This window comes from Pelobates fuscus, chromosome 7 (genome assembly GCF_036172605.1).
Source record: "Pelobates fuscus isolate aPelFus1 chromosome 7, aPelFus1.pri, whole genome shotgun sequence".
Classification (NCBI taxonomy): Eukaryota; Metazoa; Chordata; class Amphibia; order Anura; family Pelobatidae; genus Pelobates; species Pelobates fuscus.
This window is the reverse complement of record NC_086323.1, coordinates 94893636-94917757: the sequence shown is the minus strand read 5'-3', so window position 1 is coordinate 94917757 and position 24122 is coordinate 94893636. Positions and strand designations below refer to the sequence as shown.

Here is a 24122-nt window from a genome sequence, read left to right as displayed (position 1 = left end):
ACCATACTGTGTTTTGCTTTCCAGGTCTAGCCTGGGGTCTCCTGGCAGGGGTCCCTCCTGTTTTTGGCCTCTATTCTTCATTTTACCCTGTCTTTATCTACTCCTTGTTTGGGACTTCCAAGCATCTCTCCATTGGTAAGAAAAATAACCTCACTGTTTGATGGAAAATTGAGGTACTGTATATTTACTAAATGTAAAAAGTAATCGGGCTTCAACACAGTGCATGCTAGTTTGCTCCATCCGTGCAACTTTCATAAATTACCACATTCTACAGCAAATTGCGGTTTGTTCATTAAACTTGGAAATTAACCTGGCAATTGAAAATATAAGTTGAGAATAGCTGAATTGGGAAAATTGTCAGCTGTGTCAGCTGATTTGTGTTCTAAATTAAATGGATACTATAGTACCAGGAGTACAAAGCTGTATTCCTGGCACTATACCTCCCTCTATCTCCCTCATCTCGGGCACCCCCCACCCCGCCTGGGGTAATGAAGAAATAAAAACCCTTTATTTACTTACCTTATCCCAGCGCCGAGGGACATCACACTTTCTGACATCCCACGACGAGTGGACACTAATGCGCATACGTGGAAAATCGTGCGTGCATTAGACCTTCCCATAGGAAAGCATTGAATCATGAATCAATGCTTTCCTGTGGAGAAAAAAAATGATGCTGGATGTCCTCATGCTTGGTGTGAGGACGTCCAGCGTCAGATACCGGACCAAAGGTCTGATTCGATCCAGGAAACGCCCCCTGAGAGACAGCCACTGAGGGCAGTCTTAGTGCTGCAATGTAAATGTAAAGCACTAAGTGCAAAAGGGGCACAGCACCCAGACTACTTCAATTAGCTGAAGTGGTTGGGTGCCTACAGTGTCCTTTTAAGCAGTACCCACACCAATTATTCACAATTTAGTGAATACAAAGTCAGTGTGTTGTTAGACCTATTTAATTATTAAAGCACACATTTGTTTCAGTGGGACTCATTAAGGTAGCCCATTGCCTCCATTCACTCATTGTATAAACGGCATGGGAGGAATGAGAACATCTCTCCCAGTTAGTATGACTAACCCAATTAAACTTGTTTAAAAGATACTCTATACTTTGGGTTTAGTGGGATTTAGCAGGACTTTGGTTGTCATATTATTCTCAGTTTTGTCTGATTGAGGATAATAAGACATTACATTCCACAGCATCTCAAATGCAGGTAACCGCTAACCCTAACACTCCTTTAACCCCACACTCCCTTAGCATAAACCCTTAAATGAAAGTCAGCCAAGGGCTAGATTAATACATTATATAAAGATAATAACATTTTACCTGCTCCAGTTAGAGTTATTGAAAGTAACGTCGTTTTATCTTGTAAAAGGTCAATTAAAACAGAATTGATAGATAAACTGGTTATTGAATTAGAAACTATAGATTTAACACACCTAACAAAATGTTAGTGTAATTTCCTACGTGACTGAGGACAGAAAATATTTCATTTCTAATTATACATTTTGATAAGTCTTCACTACAGAAAGCATACAGACACTAGGTACGGATCACCCCTTCTTGACATTCTTCTTGTTAAATAGGAACCTTTGCAGTTATGTCTGTCATGGTTGCAACTGTTACGGAATCACTGGCACCGAATGAGAAATTCATGTTACCGGGCAATGAATCAATAATTGATACAGAAGCGAGAGATCATGCCCGAGTAGAGGCTGCTTCAGCCTTGTCTCTTCTAATTGGCATCTTTCAGGTAATTATCTGGGGTTTATTTGTTATTTCGAGAATACAATGATACCTTTTCTCACTTGCACATAATAAATTATTTAAAGCTTGTTTATAACAAGGCACTAACATCTCTATGTGTTTTATGTTCTTGTCATGTCCTGCTATGCCGTAACTGTGCTTAGGGGCAGCACTTTTTTTAGTCCTTTACCGATCAGATCCCTTTGTGTTGTGCAACTACAGACTTGAAAAGCCCAATGTATTACATGACTTTCCCAATTCCATTAAACGATTGGGTAATATGAACTATTTGCCATCATGAACTATGATGGTCTGTAATCTTAGGAAGAACTGAGATATACATGTCCTGGTTCTGCCAGAGATTGATAGTAACTATACTCTCAAGTGCAACTGATTTTTAATTCATTTTTCTCCCAAGCTGAATTAATAAAGGCAGCTAAAATGACTGCCACCTGGGATTGTAATTCCAACTATTCCTGGGCAGCTCTGAGACATGTAACACTCATTCTAACAATACTAGTTGTAACCCTAACACCAATCCTATCACTAAACCTAGTCCTAATTCTAATCTAATCCTAACACATCAATCTATTAATATATTGTAATATGAAAGATACAGGTAAAACCTTTTGTTCTTTCTCTTTTGCTTTTTATATATATATATATATATAGGGCTGAAATGTTGATTGATGTTTAGTTTGCCCTAAGTCTGCTTCAATAAAGACGCATCAGCTTTAAATTCATGTCAACGAGTACTCTATTTTTTAAATTTTCTGCAAATTTTGGCAAGTGTTTTAGCACCCAAGCTAGTATTTCTCAGAGGAGACTTCAGGTGCCCGGCATCAGGTTAGTCTATATATGTATATTTTCATATATAGACTGTTAGGTAATCACGCTACTCAAGCTAATTTTGGTGTATTGACATTTCCCGGGTGCTGTCCAATGTATGTACAGCGGTGTGGCATGTAGCATATCCTTTGGGCTTAAAGTATTGCGTGTAACAGTATTATTAAAGAATTATACACTGATATTAAACAAATAAAGCCCAATCAAGGGTGACGCTATGGTTTTTTACAGCTTCTTCTGGGGCTCATGCGGTTCGGTTTTGTTTCAATGTATCTCTCTGATCCACTAATTCGAGGATACACAACGGCAGCTGCCTTCCACGTGGTAATGTCCCAGCTGAAAAGTATCTTTGGGGTGGAAATAAGTCAGAAAAGTCAACCTTTATCTCTGATCTACGTAAGTTCATTTTGTATTCTTTCTTAATTGTAAATGTCACAGTACTATGGCCCCATCAGTTGATAAGGTTGAATTGGTAGAGGTTCTGTAAGTCTAAATATTGATTATGAAGCTCAATGAAAGATGAGGTGGGGATCTTTCTGATGGTAGGACTAGTACAGTTGGTAGAGAGTCATGTATTAAACTATAATATAGGCCAGTGTTGGCTTGCAGATACTTCCTAAAAATGGCTATTTTTCTGAACAGTACACATCAGGGTCATTAAAATGGATTACAAGGAAAGTACAGAAAGGATTAATATTAAATCAACTACTGCCTGTATAACTCCTTGTGATATGGTGTTATAATCATAATTTCTGGGTACCCAGATATTAATAAAAAAAAAAAAGCTAATGGCAAAGAATTCTACCATGTATTTTGTTTATATTTTACAGATTTTTACTAATTATAACAACACTTTATGGTGTATTTACTGACCCTGACTATTGAAGAGATAATGAAAAAAATTACAAACAAGAAATAATGAATTATTATTATTATCATTATTATTATTATTATAAATTAGAGTGACTTGCCTCCAGCCACACTCCCATGTATAAAGGTGTACCCTATTTGGCCAAATTAAATGTTGGTAGGTGTGCCACTGTTGTACTCCTCTCAAATTATCTCCCTGTGTTAATATTTTCTCCTCTCTTAGGCTTTTGTGACTCTCTGCACCAAACTTCCACAAACAAATATTGGATCTCTCGTTACTGGACTTATTGCCATGATTGTCCTGTTCACTGTTAAGATCCTAAATGAGAAATATCATTCGAAGATCCGATTTGTCGTACCGATTGAATTGATTACGGTGAGCAGCAGAATTTATCTCTGAATCATAAAATAAATAAAAAATGATGTCAAATTCTAGTGATTCCTGCCCTGCTTGATAATTCATGTGCCCTGGGACATGATTTAACTCAGGTGGAAACTCAAAGGACTGTATCGCCAGCAGTGGAAGGTGGTCAATAGGGTAAGGTGGGTTAACTATCCCCAGTGTTTGTTGCAATAATTAAATTGAATAAAAATCACATTTTAAGGTAACAACTTATGAAAGGATGTGATAGAAAAAACATCTTGAGTCTAATGATTAGTTGTGCACAACAAATCATGTCACGATTTTGAGGCATTTTTTGACAAAATGCCCCACTTTCAGCTATAGATCCCCCAGACAGTTAGTCTTCTCTAACATGATTTCCGAAGTAATCTATTGGCTTTGAATGGGGATATTCTGAAAGGCAGGCCTGTATATTGTACTCTCTTTTAGGGCTGTCATTTGGTGACAGTGTCATAGGATGCTGTAGAACATGTATAAGGTTGTTGTTGTTATCTACAAACATGTATCTATAGATTTTTGTGCTGAACAGGTAATGATGCCTCCTTTGAACAGGGGGTGAGTGGGCATGGGATTGTCTGGACAAAGCCCAAAAACTCAAGGGACAGTCAAAATCACACCATCATTAGAACACAAGCCACCACAGAAAATAAGATAATGGAAGAAGCACCACATACACTCCCAGTGGCCATATGTGGTATGGCAGGTTAAAACAATAGGTTTTGGAAAGACACCAATTTTCTTCAAGTAACTATGTAACTTTGATTTTTATAGATCCACTTTTGCGGAAAGTAGCTGCAGGGTTCTTGTTTTACAGAAGTGTAGATTGTTATTGTTAGACATTACATATTCATTACAGTTATAGGTTAAGCAGAGTCTGTGCTCCGTGATTGCCAGCTAAGTTTGCAGAATTTCCCTTCCACAATGTAATGTTTTATGCAAAGATGCAATTGTCCCCCATGCTGCCATATGCATAAGGTGGACAGATTACGAATGACAATGAAGAGCTATTCTTCTTTCGATGCCACTAATTTATGGAGCAGTTTTAGCTGCAGGGATTTTTATCACTTACATTCTCCAAGAAGATCGTTACACATAGAATTTGATGTTTGAAAAAAATTAAAGCAGCCATTCTGCTACATAATAAATAGAACTATGTTATTATTATCAATTTGATTAATGTATTTGTATTTTATTGAATTACAAAAATGTATATTGATGCACTACGTACTCCACATATTTTACATACAAATGATGTTTGCTTGCACATATAACATGTCAGTCTAGTGGCTGGCAACGAAGGAGGATTTATAAAAGTGTAAACTGAAATGTGTGGTGCTAACACAAGGAAACCAATGAAATCTGTAGGGACATGTCTATGATTGCCATGGTAATAGCCCCACTTTCTGTTAGTGGCACTTTAAAAAAATGCTCCTGGTGGTTTACTCTACAACTAATGTCCAGCTTTATTTGCAGTTAATTGTAGCTACTGGGATATCGTATGGTGTGAATCTCAATGAGAAGTTCGGAATGGAAGTTGTAGGGGATATCCCAGTTGGGTGAGTATTATAAACTTTCGAAATCACGTCTATTTTGTGAGGAGGAATGTGTTAAATAACATTTGGCTCCAGTATTCCAGTAGTTAGTTCACAGAAGTGGCCTATTAACAGCCATAGTATTTCTATAATACGTATTTAGTTGTGTTTTGTTTTTTAAATGTTACTGAAAATACAGTGGTGGACTAGTTGTTGAAACAACCGGTTCTGGACTGATTTTGTAGTGTGGTGCACAGATTTGGATGGGGTGGTATTTGAGGTGCCGAGATAATGTTGTGTCATCCTTGCTGTGAATATATGTGTGTGTTTGGAGTGGCTCTTTTATCCTTATTTCTCTCCTGCCAGGGGCCTCCCAGGTTCTATCTTCCAATAAACCATTGCATCCTCTTATGTTCTATACAGTTCTAAGAAACAAATATTAGCTTAGGGATAGCATAGGAGAACCATTATGTTTGCCCATTATGAACCAACTATTAAAACTAAAAGAACTCCAAGTTCTTGAGAGTGTACTTGTGCATTCTTTTGTCCCACAGATTCTTGTTAGCCTTTATTCCTTTAACTAGAGAAACATTCCCAGTGCCTACCTTGCTGTATCATTATTGCCTCCACTAGAGGGCTACATCAGGTATCTACTTTTTGATAACTTTTAGCATTTGCTGCTTTCTTTCGAAGGCTACACCAGTTACCTACCACCCTCACTACGTCAGTTTTAGCTTACACTCCATCTACTGGAAGGCATTTTCATGTATCATGTAGTCTTTCTATATAAGTATTAGTGCTCTCTATGCCCCCTTACCACTCCAGCTCAGTGAAGAGCTTATAAGGTGCAAAGCATCTGTAGGCACCATCACATGTATTTTTTTTTCCAATCTGACAATTTTAATTGTTTTATTTTATTTTTTTTTGGGGGGGGGGGGGGGGTGGAGGGAGGGGAAATAAAGAAAGGGAGGGGGAATAAAGTCAAATAAGGACATTTAGGGGTTTTATATATTCTTCAATGACACTTCCGTAAACATCTTACATTATTTTCTTTGTGTAGCATTTGCAAACAATGTAACAAGGGTGGCGCTTAACAATTTTGTCACTTCAGAAACAGTTACATATCATATCTGGTTAGATTACATACCAAGTATCATAATCCACATGTGCAAGCACCAACTGTCCTGCTATAGGATCGTGTAGAGGGTGGGCCAGACCCCGCCAGGGCTAAATATGCCCACGGCAGAACCTGCCTGCCCCCTTACCTCCCGGTTATTGTCTGTGTCGTGTCATGTCTACTCCCTTGAGTCTTACAGAACTATATACAATTAAAACCAAAAGAAAAGACCGATAACAATCATAATCAGTGTCACGAACGCACCATACTCCAAGAGTGTGCGTGACGTAGTTGTGGTGGTGAAAGGGTTAAAGTACACTATTTGTTTTCACTAGACCGGAAATAATGACAAAATCCCCCTTTTTAACACCACCCACATTTAAACATAATAATATAACTATTACTATTTTAACGCTGCCACCACCAAGACAATTTATAAATGGGGTGCCTTGGTCCCCCAGGTAAATCAACAATAAAACCCACCAAATATTACTTAGTACAATATTTAAGGAATTACAAAAATACTAACTAGTCTCTTCAGGTAACGTGATTCTTAACCAGACAAAGGCAGAACTTAATAAATGAATGTTTATTATGAACAAAGAATAGTCACAGTGCATATAACAATATATGATAAACAAGTTATTTACACCAACAACAGATAAAAACAAAAAGGATAAAATACAGAAGTCCTAATTACTCACTGTAGCGCAGTAGCAGTATAATCACAGTATCTCTGCTGGTAGTCAGGAAAAAAGCAGGTAAAAAACAGGCAGCGTAATAATAATCCCTCTTCCCCAAGGACTAGACGACACAAAGTCTGGGAGCCAACTATCAACTGACCTCTGTGGGGGTCCCAGCTTCAAAAGATGTAACCCCTGTTGACCTCAGCAATAACATCTCTGTAATTTGTGCCATTTACTACACAAATTACATTAAAGGATAATATTCCAAGGGTGTAATAATAAATTATACACCCTTGCCATGACAATCAGTCCTTGGTAGGTGGGTAGCCGTGGTCCTTCCAACAGATGGACTTTAGTGCGTCGGTTTCACTTTTTATCTGTCAATGTCAGTCGTTCTATGTCTTTATGTGTACAGGGTTGAGCTCATGGAGGCTGTTGTCCATTGTGTTGATCAGGTTACAATGCTGCACAGTGAAATATCTTGGTTCTCGACCACTGTCGTGGGATATTCCTTTCAAATGAGTCTTGCCTCCTTAACTGTCTAGGTTAGGCTGGTGTAGTGTGGTTTTGTATGTTTCAAGTTTGGTTGTGCTACCTTGTACAATACGATGAGACTTGAGTTGTGTTCTGGCTATGTTCTCATAATCTAGGTTTACTGTCACTTGGTGTAAGAGAGTATGTTTGGAAGGATCCTCTGTTGATTTCCACGCTCTAGCTAAAAGAGTGAGTGCGGCTATAAGTTTGTGGTCGATCAGGATATTATCATCCCTGGAGAATCCCCTCAGATTCAGGAATAGAAGGGCCATTTCTGGTTCCAGTGTGAGGCGTGTGTTCAGCATTCCAACAAGTGTGTTCTCGACCATCTCCCAGTAGGGACAAAGGCGAGCGCACCCCCACCAAACATGATGCATTGTGCAGGGTTCCCTCCCGCATCTCCAGCATGTCACTGGTGTGCCAGGGTCAATTTTTGCTAAGCGTACTGGCACCATGTGCTATCGAAAGTAGATTTTTTGCTTGTTTGTTTGAGATGGGATGTGCACATGTGTTCTGCTCTTATGTGCCCTATGTGCCCTAAAAGCTGCCTGCCATGCCTTTTGGGTAAATTGCATGCCACAGGTTTTTAAATTTATCAGAGTCTGTGGTATCAGGATGGTTTAATATTTTATATATCGTTGAGATGAGTTTTTTGGGTGTAGCTGGGGTTAGACATATCGTTTCAAAGGTTGTTAGTGGGACCCGGCCAGTATAATTTCAGTAAAAATCGGTTAGCTGCGATTTAATCTGTAAATATGAGAATATCGATGTGTATGTTAGGCTATATTTATGTTGTAGGTCTGGGAACGCTTGGATTTTCGCGCCCTGAAACAGGTGGTGTATGTATGTACATCCCGAGTCCAACCATATTCGGTAAAGGTATTATTCACTACATGTATGCTTGTTATGGGTGTAGCCTTGGACCAGTGTGGAGTGGAGCATAGACAATCCCTTACCGTGTCCCATACCCGAAGCAGAGTTTTCATGGTGGGAAGCATAGATGGTGTGTCTGGTCTTAGATGTGACGGTATCCAAAACATCTGGTGCAGGTTTTGTACCTGAGCCCAATGGGATTCTATTGCAATCCATTGTGGCGGTTGTATTCTGGAATGAGCTGAAGATAGCAGTGCCGCTCTGTAGTATAGTTTAACATTTGATAGGCTCACCCCGCCCTTCTCAACTGATGTATAGGGGAATTTTCACACCCTTTTGCGCTCCCATACGAATAGCGTCACCAATGTTTGTACTTTAATATGCTTGTGGGACTGTAATTTGTAAGGTACTGAATAAATACTGGAGTTTGGGTAGAAGAAGCATTTTTATCGCGGCTAATCTGCCCAACCATGAAATATATTTCCCCTCCCACTGTTGGAGAGTATTGGCCATTTCCCTGTATAATGGTTCGTAGTTGCATTAGAACATATAGTCTGGGCTTCTTGTGATATGTAGGCCTAGAAAGATATAGAATCAGATAATCTCGATTGAAATTGGCTTGGAGAGTAGCGAGTGTCGCGTCTGGGACCCCTATCCCCATGGCTTGGGTTTTGGACACATTTAGCTTGTTAAACGAGTTACGCCCATATTCTTCAATTTCCTTGAGTAAGTTTGGTAAAAATATGAGCGGCTGCGTCAGTGTGAGGAGAACATCATCCGCAAATAGATTTGCCTTGTATTCTTGGTCCCCTATGCAGACTCCATGTATTGCTGCATTATGCCTGATCTTTGAAGCAAGGGGTTCTAAGGCCATTACATATAATAAGAGTGATAGTGGTGGAGAGTGGTGGAGACATAAATCCTGCATTGAGAACTCTTGTGTAGAGCCTTCTCTGCGTCTAGGTAGAGAAGCAGTCCCCTTCCCAGCTTAAGATGTTTCATGCTGTAAACGACATTCAATAGCTTACGAGTGTTTTCAGATCCCTGGCGTCCCACCACAAATCCCACCTGATCTGTGTGAATGATGTGTGGCAATATGTTGCCAAGTCTTAATGCGTAATCTTTGCGTAGAGTTTGGTGTCAGTATTTAGTAATGAAATCGGTCTAAAGTGCTGTGGTTGTTTTGTCTGTTTGCCCGGTAAGTCACAATATGTGCTGCAAGGATTTCATTGTGTAATGATCTGTTGGTGGTGGCCTCTGTAAATAATTTCACTAAGTGTGGAGCTAATGTTTTGGTAAAAGTTTTGTAATATGTGTTGGCAAATCCATCTGGGCCAGGGGATTTTCCACTTGGTAAGGTCTTTATCCCCGTCAGCACCTCCTCAACTGAGAGAGGCGCTGTGAGATCCTATTTTTGTTGTGTGGTCAAAGTTGGTAAGCTAATGTTTTGTTGATAAGTATTTATGCTTGTGTGTCTTTGCATCATTTTTGAGGTTGTATAGGCCTGCGTAATACCCTGCGAATTCATCACTAATTTCTTTGGGGACCATAATCTTTGTTTCAGTTTTTGAGAGAACATATGCTAGTTTCTGATTTGCTTGCCTGGCTTTAAGGCATGATGCCAGTAATTTGCTTGCCTTGTTTCCCTGTGTATAATTCTCGAGTTCTAGCCATTTAAGATTATGCCCCGTATGTTTGCTTGGCGGAGTATGAGCTATTTAAGCTGTGATATTCTAAGTTTTAGGTCTTGGGATGGTGACGTCTGATTCTGGGTCGTGAGAGTGTGCAGCTTAGTTTGCCATTGAAGTAGTGCTTCCCGCACTTTCTGACGAAGGAAGGATGCTCTTCTAATAAGCTACCCCTGATTACAGCTTTGTGGGCTGCCCATACTGTGCCGGGTGATATGTTTTCCATAAAGTAGTTGGCGAGTTTAGTTTGGATTTCCTGTACAAAGGTGTCTTCCTGTAGTAAGGTCTCATTGAGCCTCCAAGGGCTCCTATGTTGGAAATCATATTGATCTTTGAGTTCCAGTGTAACCGGGGCATTGTCCGACCATGTGATGTTGCCTATATCACATCTGACTATTTTGGAAAGTGTGGGTCCCTGTATGTAGAAGCCGTCTGTAACGGATCACCTGGCACCCCGACTGGGTACCTCAGTTGAAGGATGCTCCTAGCGCTTCCTGAGGGCTCCAAGCAGTCCACCAGAGACCATAACCACCGCAGACACAGCGAACCACCGCAGCTTGGTTGGGATCTCGCCATCTCTTACCCACCCTGGACCTACCACAAGGCTCCAGGTTCCAGTGGGTGAACCTCTCTTTCCCCAGAGAGTGAAGCAGGAACAAGCTATTAAAAGAGCTTAGTGATTATCTAAGGGAGTATGAAGAGCATAGCAATCCCTTGTAGCTGTTTCCCCCAGTAAGAGACAGGAATCTAAATTGAGGGTGAAGTAGAACCGGTTTAATGAGCACAAAGGCATTTCCTATATACAGTTTTCCCCACAAGGTTACCACCTTGTGGAGCATAGGACATAAAGTCACAACAGCCAATCAACACAGTATTGTACAGTTAGACACTCCCAGCTAATGTACACAGACCCTCCCCTCTGCCTGTGATACAATTACCAAACACAATGGACTAAGTCAATTACCACAGACAGAAAATATCCAGTTCTACCCAAAGTTCAGAAACGCCTGAAAGCAACAACATATCTTTACAAATCTTACACCCCTGATCTGGGTGAACAACATATCCAAAAATCACCCAGATCAGAGCAGGGGTTCAAAGGTTTTATGGAAGTCACATTTGACCAACCGCAAGCATGGCTTTCATTCCAAAAATAGTTCCACAGATTTAGGCTGTGCAGCCGGTCTATCTTCTCCTCTATCCTGGAGATAATTGGCTTGGGTGGCTGTGGTAAGCCAATTATCTCCAGGTACAGGAAATATCTCTAGGTCCAAAAACTGTTGCAAAAACCATATAAAAATACATAACTCATATAAAACAACGTTTAACCTATATGTCCAACATATCCCCAGATAGCTTGGATCTGAGCGCTCAATATGTCCGAACAGTGCTCAGATCTCACGAATACAGTTGGATCGCCATGTGGTTAAAGTTGTCTCTTTTGACCGACCTCAAGCATGTCTTTCATGCCCCAAATAGTTCCACAGATTTTAAAAGTGCACTATAGTACAAGGAAGGGTGAGGTCAGAAAATAGCAAGGGCTGATGGGAGATTGAGGAGGGACAAAGCAGCCAGTTTTAACTGGTCTGGCAGTGTCCATGGGACAACGCCCTGCTGGAGAAACAATAGGAAAGGAAAAAGGGGGAGGGGAAGAGGCACATTTTCCCATTGGATTTAAAGTTCCTTTTTTTTAAATCGAATAAACCCAAATAGACTTTTTAAATGGCAATACACCCCAGGGGCCATAGTCGCAGGGCAGGAGGCTGGCAAGCAGGCCCCTCCAAAAACTCATGGCAAACTCCTTAAAACGGGGAGTTTGTCACACTGTCTATGCGGGAGTATGAGTTGTGTACCTGGGAGTAATGAGTGTATAAGTGTTCTTGGGCATGTGTAATGTGCCATGCATCGTAATAATGTTGTACGTGCAGGAGTTTTTGTAGTAGCTGGCAGCCTTTTTTCAAGGCCCGAAAACTTTTGATAAATGGGGATAGAGTTGTGTCCAGTTTAGGGTCAAGCGTTTGGTTTAAGTCACGACAGAGCACAATCATTCCCTTTTGTATTGCAGTTAGTTGCTGAATATCTTGTGAATGAAGTTGGGTTGGTGTACATTAGGGGTGTATACATTAGCAATTGTATATTGTATGTTGTTTATAAGGTACACTATAATGACATATCTACCCAAGTCGTCAATTTCCTGCGCTTGTTGGGTAAATGCAACATTTTTACTGACCAAAATGGAGGCTCCTTTGCGCTTTGTGGGTGATGTGGCATGAAATTGGTCTGGATAGTGTGTTTGCATGGATGTGACAAAGCCATCCTTCCTGTAATGTGTTTTTTGGAGACAGATCATGCCTGCAAGTAGTGTTTTGAGTTCCCTGTACAATAGGTGTCGTTTTACTGGTGCATTTAAACCTCTAACATTGAAATTACATATTTTCATGGGAGGTAATATATATAATACATTTGTAGGAGTGTTACGTTTGTAGATATCATAAATATATATAACACTCTATCCTCCCTCCCGCATTTCCATCTGTGTCTAGAGGAGCATCCCATCCCCATCCCCCAATCCCCTGACATGTTGGTAATAAAAAAAAGATATAACATTATAATACTGCAACTGGTATGTCTCAAATCCTACCCAGAGCGTACTGTGGGCAAATCTATTTAGGATGCTGGAGGCCAATCTGTAAAACATTGGGTTGTCTGACAGACTGTCCTCGGGCTCTAGCGGTCTTGGTGTTGGGCTTTTGTCCAGCTAGGTGAGAGTCTAGTCTATTCCCGTGATGGTTGTGATGGCTCGGGCAGGTCTAAGTTCCATCTCCACAGTACAGTTTTGCCGTCTTCAGGTGATGTGATCGTAGCGATCTTTCCATTCACCGTGCACCAATAATTTCACAGGATACCCCCAGCAATAAGGCAGCCAATGTCTCTGTAGGCCTTCAGTGGCGTCTCTAAACTCCCTCCGTTTCCTCAGTGTAAGGCAGAAATGTCCACGGACAGGAGGATCCCCTCGTAGGGTTGTGGCAAGGTCTTGTTTGCTCTGTTAGATTTCAGGATGGCTGCTTTTACATGGCAATAGTGTAGCCTAACCAGAACGTTGCGTGATATCTCAGCAGCCAGGAAATTGGGCTCTTGGATGCAGTGGCATCGATCGATCAGGAACAGATCATGCGGTACATCCTGGATGAGGGTTTTCAGTAGGCCAGTGATATAGTTGTGCAATTCATTCAGCCCCACTTTTTCGGCAATCCCGTGGATGCGGAGATTATTTCTGCGAGCCCGGTCCTCGCTATCAGCTGCTTCTAATTCACTAGTGTCCATCCATGAAATTAGGCCTTCCATTTTACCCGCTAGATCATTATGGGCCTCCAGAAGTTCCACCATTTTGTCTTCGGTAGCAGAAGTTCTTGTGCCCAGATCTTGTAGATCTTTCCGCAGGTCGCTCACAACGGTCTGGAAATTGGATGTGAGTTTGGAGGTCATGTCGTCTAGCATCTTCTGAAGGAGCCCTATGGTAAGTATAGAGTCGGACTCTGTAGGACCCTGGGTCAGGTCCGAGTCCATCACGGCGCCATCTTGGCTTGCCTCATTGTGCAGTAAAGTCTTGCTTACAGTCGTCTTGGAGGCAAGAAAATTGCCTTCTCCTGTCTCTCTGTCACCCTTTTGCTTTTTAGGTTGAGACATATCTATACCGGCTGACTTTTGTAGGCAATTGCTCAGGTTGTTTGGCCGAGTCGGGTTGGAGCAGCTATTACATGCGACCGCTCTCGTCTGCGTCCAGGACACCCCCCCCCCATCACATGTTTTTTTAATACATTTTGGAGGTAGTTTTCGAGAAAAAAGGAACTCTCCCTGTACCTCAAAGTACACTCCCTTTTTATATTTGTTTATAATTTACACTTTCACATTGTCTATGTCAGTTCCATCTAATCTGGATGCATACATTGACCCATACAATTACAGCTTCAGCTCAGAGCTTTTTTCTATCTAAAATATTTTCTATATTACTGAGTATCTTTACAGTTTCCACTAGAAGGCTTTTACAGGCATCTACTCCTGTTTCTGTGAAGCAATATATTTTTTCAAACTATCCCATACTATTCCAGCATCTAGCCTCATCTTGGGTCCTTTTACCATTTCCTGATAACACTTTTTTTTTTTTTCAATTTGTCAATTTATTTTTTTTTATTTTTTTTTCGGTAAGGTAACAATACATGGCATGGCAATACAGTTACAAGAATTTCATATATATACATGGTATTTATAACAATTATTAGATTGTCAGTGCGTAGCGGCGCATAACCTTGCCCTCTCTCTCTCCTCTCTCTTTATCTATCTCTATTTCTCAATCACGATTAATTAGCTCCGAGGATTTGTTGTCAATCCCACACCACATTGGTCATTGTCTACAAATTGCTGCTTCAGATAACTTTTTAGGAAGCTAAAACTTCAAAAGCTAAAACTTCAGATTTTTAAAAAGACATTATTTTCTGATGTTAGATTTACCATTTGTTGTTTACAGGATGAAAGCTCCAGTTGTACCCAATATCAGCCTGTTTGGAGACATGATTGGCAATGCATTTGCCCTTGCTGTTGTGGTTTATGCCTTTAATATCTCTTTGGCCAAAATGTTTGCTGTTAAATATGGTTACACAGTAGATAGCAACCAGGTAAGATTCTTTCTACACTCTACATCCCTTACAAACAGCCCACACCCTCAACTTGTGAAGGATTTTACAGTATCTTCTATATCATTCTAACTTCTGTCCATATTACCCAATCAATCATGTTTTTCTGCAAGATATGTTTGCAATTTAATTGAGGTGTTAATGTCCTGTTTTACCCAGCAGTAAAGACAAAACCTTGGTTATAAGATCCTGATTGTTCATTTGTTGGTCATAAGAATTTAAACCAAAAGGAATTTGTGTCATATGATAGTGGTAGATATCTTTAGAAAAATAAGGGTTTTTAGGCAGGATATTTGGGCTGTAATAAATATTATGTAAGTTATTCATAGCTTGTTATGCCAGTGGCAAATTCAATTTCCAGTTTGAAGTCAAGAATGTTTTTTTTTTTCCATTCCTACATCATAACTGGAAATCACTCAAAATTTTGTTTTAGCTTTGATAGATCAACAACAGAAACAGTGATTTGTAAAATATTTGTTTAATCTAACCACACTGTTGCAAAACTAATTTATTTCTATTGATGTAGGAGACCATGTGGGTTATGTAGAAAATATTTTGTGTTTTAAAAAGTAATCTAATGTGGTAACAGTGGGGCCGTCACCATAGTAACCAGTGAAACCAATGGGAAGAGTAGATAGGTGATATACAGAGAGAGGGATGTGGCGGCTTGTCAAATTTCTCAAATACAGAAATGTACAATGAAAAAAGACGAGGAAAGGAGGAGAATATAGTGTAGTATTGTAGATAAAACTGGGTGGATATACATAAAAAGCGTACACTCACATTTTAGGAGCCTTCTAAAGACTTCTAGTAAATAGTGTGGAGTGGCATTATTCCCACTTATCTTAGATACATGGAATATGCCCCGATTTTTAATAATATGGTGGTAGGCTACACCATATTGTTATGTGAAATAAAACGCAAATAAAAAATATAGTGCTTACTGTGTACTTTAAAAGTGCTAAAATAGTAGTAAATGTACTTCCCATCATGGGGCATGATGTCCAAATAACAAGATAAAGGAGGTCCAAAGATTATACAAATGTATAGCAGAGTAAAATACCGTATATACTCGAGTATAAGCCGACCCAAATATAAGCCGAGGCCCCTAATTTTACCCCCAAAAACTGGGAAAACTTAGTGACTCGAGTATAAGACTAGGGTGGGAAATGCAGCAGCTACTGGTAAATTTCTAAATAAAATTAGATCCTAAAAAAAATATATTAATTGAATATTTATTTACAGTGTGTGTATAATGAATGCAGTGTGTGCGTACGAGTGCAGCGTGTGTGTATGAGTGCAGCGTGTGTGTATGAATGCAGTGTGTGTATGAGTGCAGTGTGTGTATGAGTGCAGTGTGTGTGTATGAGTGCAGTGTGTGCATGAGTGCAGTGTGTGTGTGTGTGTGAATGCAGTGTGTGTATGAGTGCAGTGTGTGTATGAATGCAGTGTGTATGAGTGCTGCGTGTGTATGAGTGCAGCGTGTGTATGAATGCAGTGTGTGTGTATGAATGCAGTGTGTGTGTATGAATGCAGTGTGTGTGTATGAGTGCAGCGTGTGTATGAATGCAGTGTGTGTATGAGTGCAGTGTGTGTGTATGAGTGCAGTGTGTGTGTGTATGAATGCAGTTTGTGTGTATGAGTGCAGTGTGTGTATGAGTGCAGTGTGTGTATGTGTATGAGTGCAGTGTGTGTATGTGTATGAGTGCAGTGTGTGTGTGTGTGTGTTGCAGAGCCTTTTTTATATTATTATTTCTAATTTAATTTAATTATTATTATTTTATTATTATATTTTTTTTTCGTCCCCCCTCCCTGCTTGATATATGGCAGGGAGGGGGGCTCTCCTTCCCTGGTGGTCCAGTGGCATTGGCAGTTCAGTGGGGGGGGGAGAGGGGGGCTGTCAGAGCTGTAACTTACCTCTCCTGCAGCTCCTGTCAGCTCTCTCCTCCTCCGCGCCGTCCGGTCAGCTCTTCTGTCAGCTCCCACTGTAAGTCTCTCGCGAGATTTACACTGGGAGCTGACCGAGGTGCTGAACGGACGGCGTGGAGGAGGAGAGAGCTGACAGGAGCTGCAGGAGAGGTAAGTTACAGCTCTGACAGCCCCCACAGCCCCTGTCTGTATTATGGCAATGCAAATTGCCATTATACAGACTATTGACTCGAGTATAAGCCGAGTTGGCAGTTTTTCAGGACAAAAAATGTGCTGAAAAACTTGGCTTATACTCAAGTATATACGGTAATACAACGCAATTTCCCCAATCTAGATGCTTTATCAAAGTTTTACCTGCTGAGAGATCTTCACTGTTTAAATAGGGGAGAGCAAATGTGAAAATAATAGTCATGTGACATCATATTTTGTGTTTTTTAACAATGCATGTGTCTTTTCTCCATTCAGGAGCTGATCGCAATGGGGATCTGTCATTCTGTAGGAAGTTTCTTCCAATGCTTCAGTGTGGCCACCGCCATGTCCAGGAGCCTGGTTCTTGAAAGCACTGGAGGAAACAGCCAGGTACATTACTGTTCACCTGGTTTTTTCCATTCCCTGCCCACAACGCCCAACTCAAGGACCAGCTAACATCTGCTTGTCTTCAGGTCTCCGGAGCTGTCTCTTCCCTGATGATCCTCATCATCATTCTTAAGGCTGGTGAGCTATTTGAATCTCTGCCAAAGGTGAGTTCAGTTTCATTGCCTCATTCTGACGTTATACAACTTTTTAAATATAAATCTACGGGGCAGTCCATCACCCCTGTTTTTTATATTTTAACTAATACAAACAGTGCTAGATTTATAAACTACAGAAATCCATATATTATGCTATAGAATCTGCAACGTCTGTCTGCCTATCTTTATATTTGTGTGCTGTTTGCTGCTTTTTAACTCATCTAAATTATTTTACAGATATAGAGTGCATTATGTTTTATATTTAAATACTAAATCCTATACGATGACATGTAGGACACTAGGAAGTAGATTAATTCTAATTATTTTGTTTCTGATTCATGCTTAGACTATACTAGGTGCTGTTGTCATTGTGAACCTGAAAGGTATTTTCATGCAGTTTTCTGATATCCCAATGCTGTGGAAGGCAAACAAAGTGGACTTGGTAAGATATAGTTATAATTGATGCTAATGAGCAGCTATAGTAACACTAAGCACGGCCACCTTTACATTATGCATTTCCTTGTAACGTGCTCACCTGTCATGGCTGAAGTTTAAAGTTGTTCTGCACTGATATACTTAAAAATATTCATTTGATTGTTCTGATGCTGAAGGGCTTCTACCCCTGAGACCCAGCATATATTTAAAACAAAGGCACTATGATACCGAAAAGTTGACAGGTCCCCTTGTTTTGACTTGTTTTAAGTTTGAAGCATTTTTTATTTGTAATTTTCAAAAAATTATTTCAAGAAGATATGAAAAATACTCAGACTCACACATCAGACTCCGTACTACAGTATTCCGAATATAAGGCACTTAAATTTGTATTAGTAACAGTATTTATATAGCAAAAACATATTATGCAGCACGTTAAAGCTTTAACTATAACAACAAGTAACTGACATACAAAATGGTAAATGACGGACAAAATAATGTTGACAAATACAAGATGTGAAGAAGGCGCTGCTTTAGCAAGTTTACAATTTTAGCGATTAATAAAGGCACGTGAGAGGTGAAACACCATGATCTTAATTTATCCACAAGCAAAGATACCTTGGACAAGTTCTGACCTCTAGAATATGGTTTGAGTTAATTCTATAAACACAGGGATTAATACAAAAACCATCATACAAGGAAATTATAATATTAAAGATAGATGAAAGAAGAACATATGTAAGTGGGATATAGATAGAGTGATGGAATAATAATGATTTTCATTGGGACTACCATTTAGGTGAGCCCACATGTTTCCCATAATGTTGTTAAAAATAGCTCTTTAGAGTCTAGATACATGTTCATTTTATAAAGACAGCTACCAGTATGAAACATTGCATGACTGAAAAACCGCTTCACAAACATCTGCCATTCACCCTTGTCAATCAATTTTACATTTTGCAGATGGTCTGGCTGGTAACATTTGTTGCCACAATGTTGCTGAATATGGATATGGGACTGGTGGTTTCGGTGGCATTTTCGCTTGCAACTGTTATTTCCAGAACGCAGCTGTGAGTAACTGAACTGCACACATTTCAATTTGTCTACATGGTCACTAATATTTAACTGATCAAACAAAATACAAATAATGAAAATGTGTGCACACTATACAAACCACCTGAAATATCTGTGTTAAAGAAAGTTCCAAGCACCATAACCACTACAGCTTGCTGGGGTCGTATGGGCTCCATTCTCCACCTCCACAATGAAGGGCTAAGCTATTGGTCCTTGCAGTTAGGCATTTATTAAATTGAAAACAATCAGGTGAAGTGAATTCTAATACTTGATGTTTAGTGACATTTCTCATTAGGTCTATATTATGACTTTGATCGGCCTCACATATAAACTGTATCTGTCTTGTCCTCCCAAACAGACCTCAATACTCCATCCTCGGACAGGTTTCCAATACAGAGATCTACCGAGACGTGAAGCAGTTTGAACAGGTGATATGTTATAACAGTGTGCTATTGACTTGGAATTTAAGGGGTTATGGGAATTATTTTAGACATATACACATCGCTATTAATAATGATCTTTTATTAGTAACCTAGGTTTGTTACCTGGTTTACATCCTCCTTCACAGTCTCTGTTTTTGTTTTATTATGGACAATATTTCCTTTTCCCACAGAGTAAATGCTATACAGGCACAAAAATGTACAGTGGAACAGGGATAGCATTTAAAACTGCTTTCTATTGGAAGCAGTAAAGGCTAATAGTGATAAAGAAAGGGTAGTAGATAACAGCCTTTTAATGGAAGCAGTAAATGCTAACAGGGCTATAGAAAGAGTAATAGATACATTGCATAGACCTCCAGTAGAAGCAGTATAGGTGAAAAATTAAAATGGAACTACAGCCTAAACATAATAAAGTTTAATTCTGTCTATTTAACATAGTAAGGCCATTTCCTATAAATTGTTTAAAAATGTAGCCTAACAACAATTATATGTCCATGTTTGGACAGGTATGCTACATAGAATGCTGTGTGATATATCAATGTATTATAATCTAATGGTTGGAGGCATATCTGTGCTATATAAATAATCGTGTTACTTTACCTGAAAATTGAGGACACTTCAGTTGTTTTTCGAAATTGTCGTATAATTATTTTCATGTATAGCTAAAATACAAATGTAATTAGCACACATTAGACCTATAAAATAGAAAAAAAAAAACTAAAGTGAACCTGTGCTCACATGGGCACCGTCATGGTTAACTTGCTTCACCCACAAGTGCTCCCCTATATGGATGTGCCAGGTGGTCCTATTTCCAGAACTGTTCTGTTTTATTCATTGTCAAACATCTCCTTTCTGTTAAAGGTTAAAGAAGTCCCAGGTGTGAAGATATTCCAGTCGTCTTGTACGCTTTACTTCGCAAATGCAGATTTATATGCAGATTCTCTCAAAAAGATGGTAAAACATTAAGGAGAATTGTATTATATATGAAAAAAACAACAACCTGTACTACTGATTAAATTATGTTGATGTAATATTCCATGTCAACCACAAACCATTTTTTTCTGTATGAAATCATACTGGTTATATGTCCATTAGCTTTTCAGTTTCATGTCTGAGGACTACAGGCTCTTGAATTATGGCTGATAAGAACACTGATAGACCCACATGTGCCTAATTGTAATTCCATTTAAGTAGCTGTTCAAGTAGGCAATAACTGAGGACTCTGCTATGTATGATGATGTGCTAGGCAGTCTATATTATGTAATCTTGTACCCAGAGGTCATTAGCAGAAACCAAAATGAGGACACATCTTTCCCGACATATTTCTCCATGATATCCTCACAGAGAGTCCCAATGTGGGAATCCAGACAACAAACAACTGGGGTTCGGTATAAAAAGCAAATTGTGGCAAAAGTTTAGAAATCTTTTCTACATTCTTTTTGTCACCCCTTCCTACTGGTAATGGAAATGAAGTTTGCATGAGCATACTCGCTGTTTGATCCAAGGAGACATCTGACTGCCATTTTGGGGTCAAGAAGGAATTTTTTTTCTAGTTTGTTGCAAAATTGGAAACACTTCAGACTTGTTTTTTGGATCAACAACAAAAACATATGTGAGTAAGGCTGAACTTGATGGACGCAAATTCCTTTTCAGCTATGTAACTAAGTAACTAGTTTCCTCAGATTACATCTGTCCGCAAATTCTACTTTACCAAGTGCTATGAACAAACATCTAACAAATGTATGTATGTGTATATATATATATATATATATATATATATATATATATATATATATATATATATATATAAAAAGAAAAAAGAAAAAGAAACCTTGCACTCCAACTTACTCAGTTGTAGACCCGGTGCTAGATTGCACTAAACAGATATAGCCAGAGAAAATCAGCACTCCCAGGATTTGTATAAAAAATGAAGTCTTTATTCCAACAGTCAACGTTTCAGTTCCGCTAGGGAACTTTCATCAGGACAGAATACACACGTTTAAAAAATAGACATTGTTTAAATAAGGAAGGTAATCAGAAAAACTCACAGTTCAGATGTGCAGGGGGCTAATCATCCTTCCAAACGAGCGTCTGGGCGGGTGCAGGAGGCATACGTCTTTCTGTTCGCGCGCTCAGGTTACTTCCTGGTTGCCCGCGTCCTCCATCTCCATGGAGACGTCGGGCGCATGCGCAATAAGCACATCTGCTCTCACTGCAGCCACCCCTCGCTCGGAAGTAGGATATCACGCATCGTGTCAACAGATACACAGTTTCAATGCCCTCAACCTGCCAGATAGATACATATTCATTTAGATAGTGACATACAGGTATACAAATAAAACACTATTATTGTATATAGATAAATGTGATTACAAAAGTAATAAATAATAAATAATAAATCATACTAATATATATAGATACCATATTCCATGGCCCAATCCTTAATCAGAGTGAACATTATACCATTATACCATTATGTCTCCCAATAGTCCTTTTCTAAAATAATAATAATAGCACTTTATTGGTAACATATATCAGAAATAAACACATATTAAGCAACACTCATGAGGTTTAATAAGTTACAATACTCTATATATATTGTACATTTTAAATTGGGAGGCATAATGGTATAATGGTATAATGTTCACTCTGATTAAGGATTGGGCCATGGAATATGGTATCTATATATATTAGTATGATTTATTATTTATTATTTATTACTTTTGTAATCACATTTATCTATATACAATAATAGTGTTTTATTTGTATACCTGTATGTCACTATCTAAATGAATATGTATCTATCTGGCAGGTTGAGGGCATTGAAACTGTGTATCTGTTGACACGATGCGTGATATCCTACTTCCGAGCGAGGGGTGGCTGCAGTAAGAGCAGATGTGCTTATTGCGCATGCGCCCGACGTCTCCATGGAGATGGAGGACGCGGGCAACCAGGAAGTAACCTGATGCGCGAACAGAAAGACGTATGCTTCCTGCACCCGCCCAGACGCTCGTTTGGAAGGATAATTAGCCCCCTGCACATCTGAACTGTGAGTTTTTCTGATTACCTTCCTTATTTAAACAATGTCTATTTTTTAAACGTGTGTATTCTGTCATGATGAAAGTTCCCTAGCGGAACTGAAACATTGACCGTTGGAATAAAGACTTAATTTTTTTATACAAATCCTGGGAGTGCTGATTTTCTCTGGCTATACATATATACCTGCGTGGTGGGTGGGGGCCCTAATAAAACAATAAGAGGGGGGACCTACTGTCCTCCCCCCTGGCCCCCACCCCTGAGCGGTGGGTGGGGGCCCTGATAAAACAATAAGGGGGGGGACCTACTGTCCTCCCCCCTGGCCCCCACCCCTGCGCGGTGGGTGGGGGCCCTAAATGACCCCCCCCATCAAGGTGACTAGGGGTCCCAAGCCCCTAGTCACCCCCCCACCCAAAACATTCTATCCCCTACCTACCCCCCTCACCCTAAAAATAGTGAGGGGGGAATAAAATAACTAACCTGTAAAAAAAAAAATTAAACTTACCATTTGACGTCTTCTTTTTTCTAAATTCTTCTTTCTTCAGCCCCCCAAAAGGCCAAATAAAAATCCATCATACCCGTCGCAATATAAAAAAAAAAAAAAAAAAAAAAACGAGCGCAAACAAAAATTAATCCATGTTCACCTATGGAGGGCACGCCGCATACTGAGCTCTGCAGGGCGGGTCAAGGCTTATAAAGCCTTGCCCCGCCCTGCAATTAGGCTTAGAACACACTGATTGGTTGGTTTAAGCCAATCAGAGTGCTCTGTGTCATTTTACACAGCGTGGGAAAATTCAAAAGAACTTTCCCACGCTGTGTAAAATGACAGATCACTGTGATTGGATGGTTTTCAAGCCATCCAATCACAGTGCTCTGTGTCATTTTACAAGCGTGGGAAAATTCCAAAGAACTTTCCCACGCTTGTAAAATGACACAGAGCAGTGTGATTGGATGGATTTCAAGCCATCCAATCACAGTGCTCTGTGTCATTTTACACAGCGTGGGAAAATTTAACTTTCCCACGCTGTGTAAAATGACACAGAGCACTGTGATTGGATGGTTTGAAATCCATCCAATCACAGTGCTCTGTGTCATTTTACAAGCATGGGAAAGTTCTTTGGAATTTTCCCACGCTTGTAAAATGACACAGAGCACTGTGATTGGATGGCTTGAAAACCATCCAATCACAGTGATCTGTCATTTTACACAGCGTGGGAAAGTTCTTTTGAATTTTCCCACGCTGTGTAAAATGACACAGAGCACTCTGATTGGCTTAAACCAACCAATCAGTGTGTTCTAAGCCTAATTGCAGGGCGGGGCAAGGCTTTATAAGCTCAGTATGCTCGTGCCCTCCATGGGTGAACATGGATTAATTTTTGTTTGCGCTCGTTTTTTTTTTTGTTTTTTTTTTAAGTGCGACGGGTATGATGGATTTTTATTTGGCCTTTTGGGGGGCTGAAGAAAGAAGAATTTAGAAAAAAGAAGACGTCAAATGGTAAGTT

General features: G+C 39.7%; 1 protein-coding gene across 2 annotated transcripts in view; it reads left to right on the top strand.

Annotated features, from left to right (window-relative positions):
- The window catches only part of LOC134568007 (solute carrier family 26 member 6-like), a 67214-nt gene that overhangs the window by 31033 nt on the left and 12059 nt on the right, over positions 1-24122 (top strand). The window contains exons 4-15 of one of the 2 annotated variants that reach the window (XM_063426224.1): positions 25-135; positions 1579-1745; positions 2816-2980; positions 3678-3830; positions 5331-5413; positions 14813-14960; positions 17373-17486; positions 17570-17647; positions 17985-18080; positions 19034-19140; positions 19503-19572; positions 20446-20538. In XM_063426224.1, coding sequence (XP_063282294.1) covers positions 25-135; positions 1579-1745; positions 2816-2980; positions 3678-3830; positions 5331-5413; positions 14813-14960; positions 17373-17486; positions 17570-17647; positions 17985-18080; positions 19034-19140; positions 19503-19572; positions 20446-20538 — 1385 coding nt within the window. Of the gene's footprint in view, positions 1-24; positions 136-1578; positions 1746-2815; positions 2981-3677; positions 3831-5318; positions 5414-14812; positions 14961-17372; positions 17487-17569; positions 17648-17984; positions 18081-19033; positions 19141-19502; positions 19573-20445; positions 20539-24122 lie in introns of both variants that reach the window. The other variant, XM_063426223.1, reaches the window with a different exon arrangement.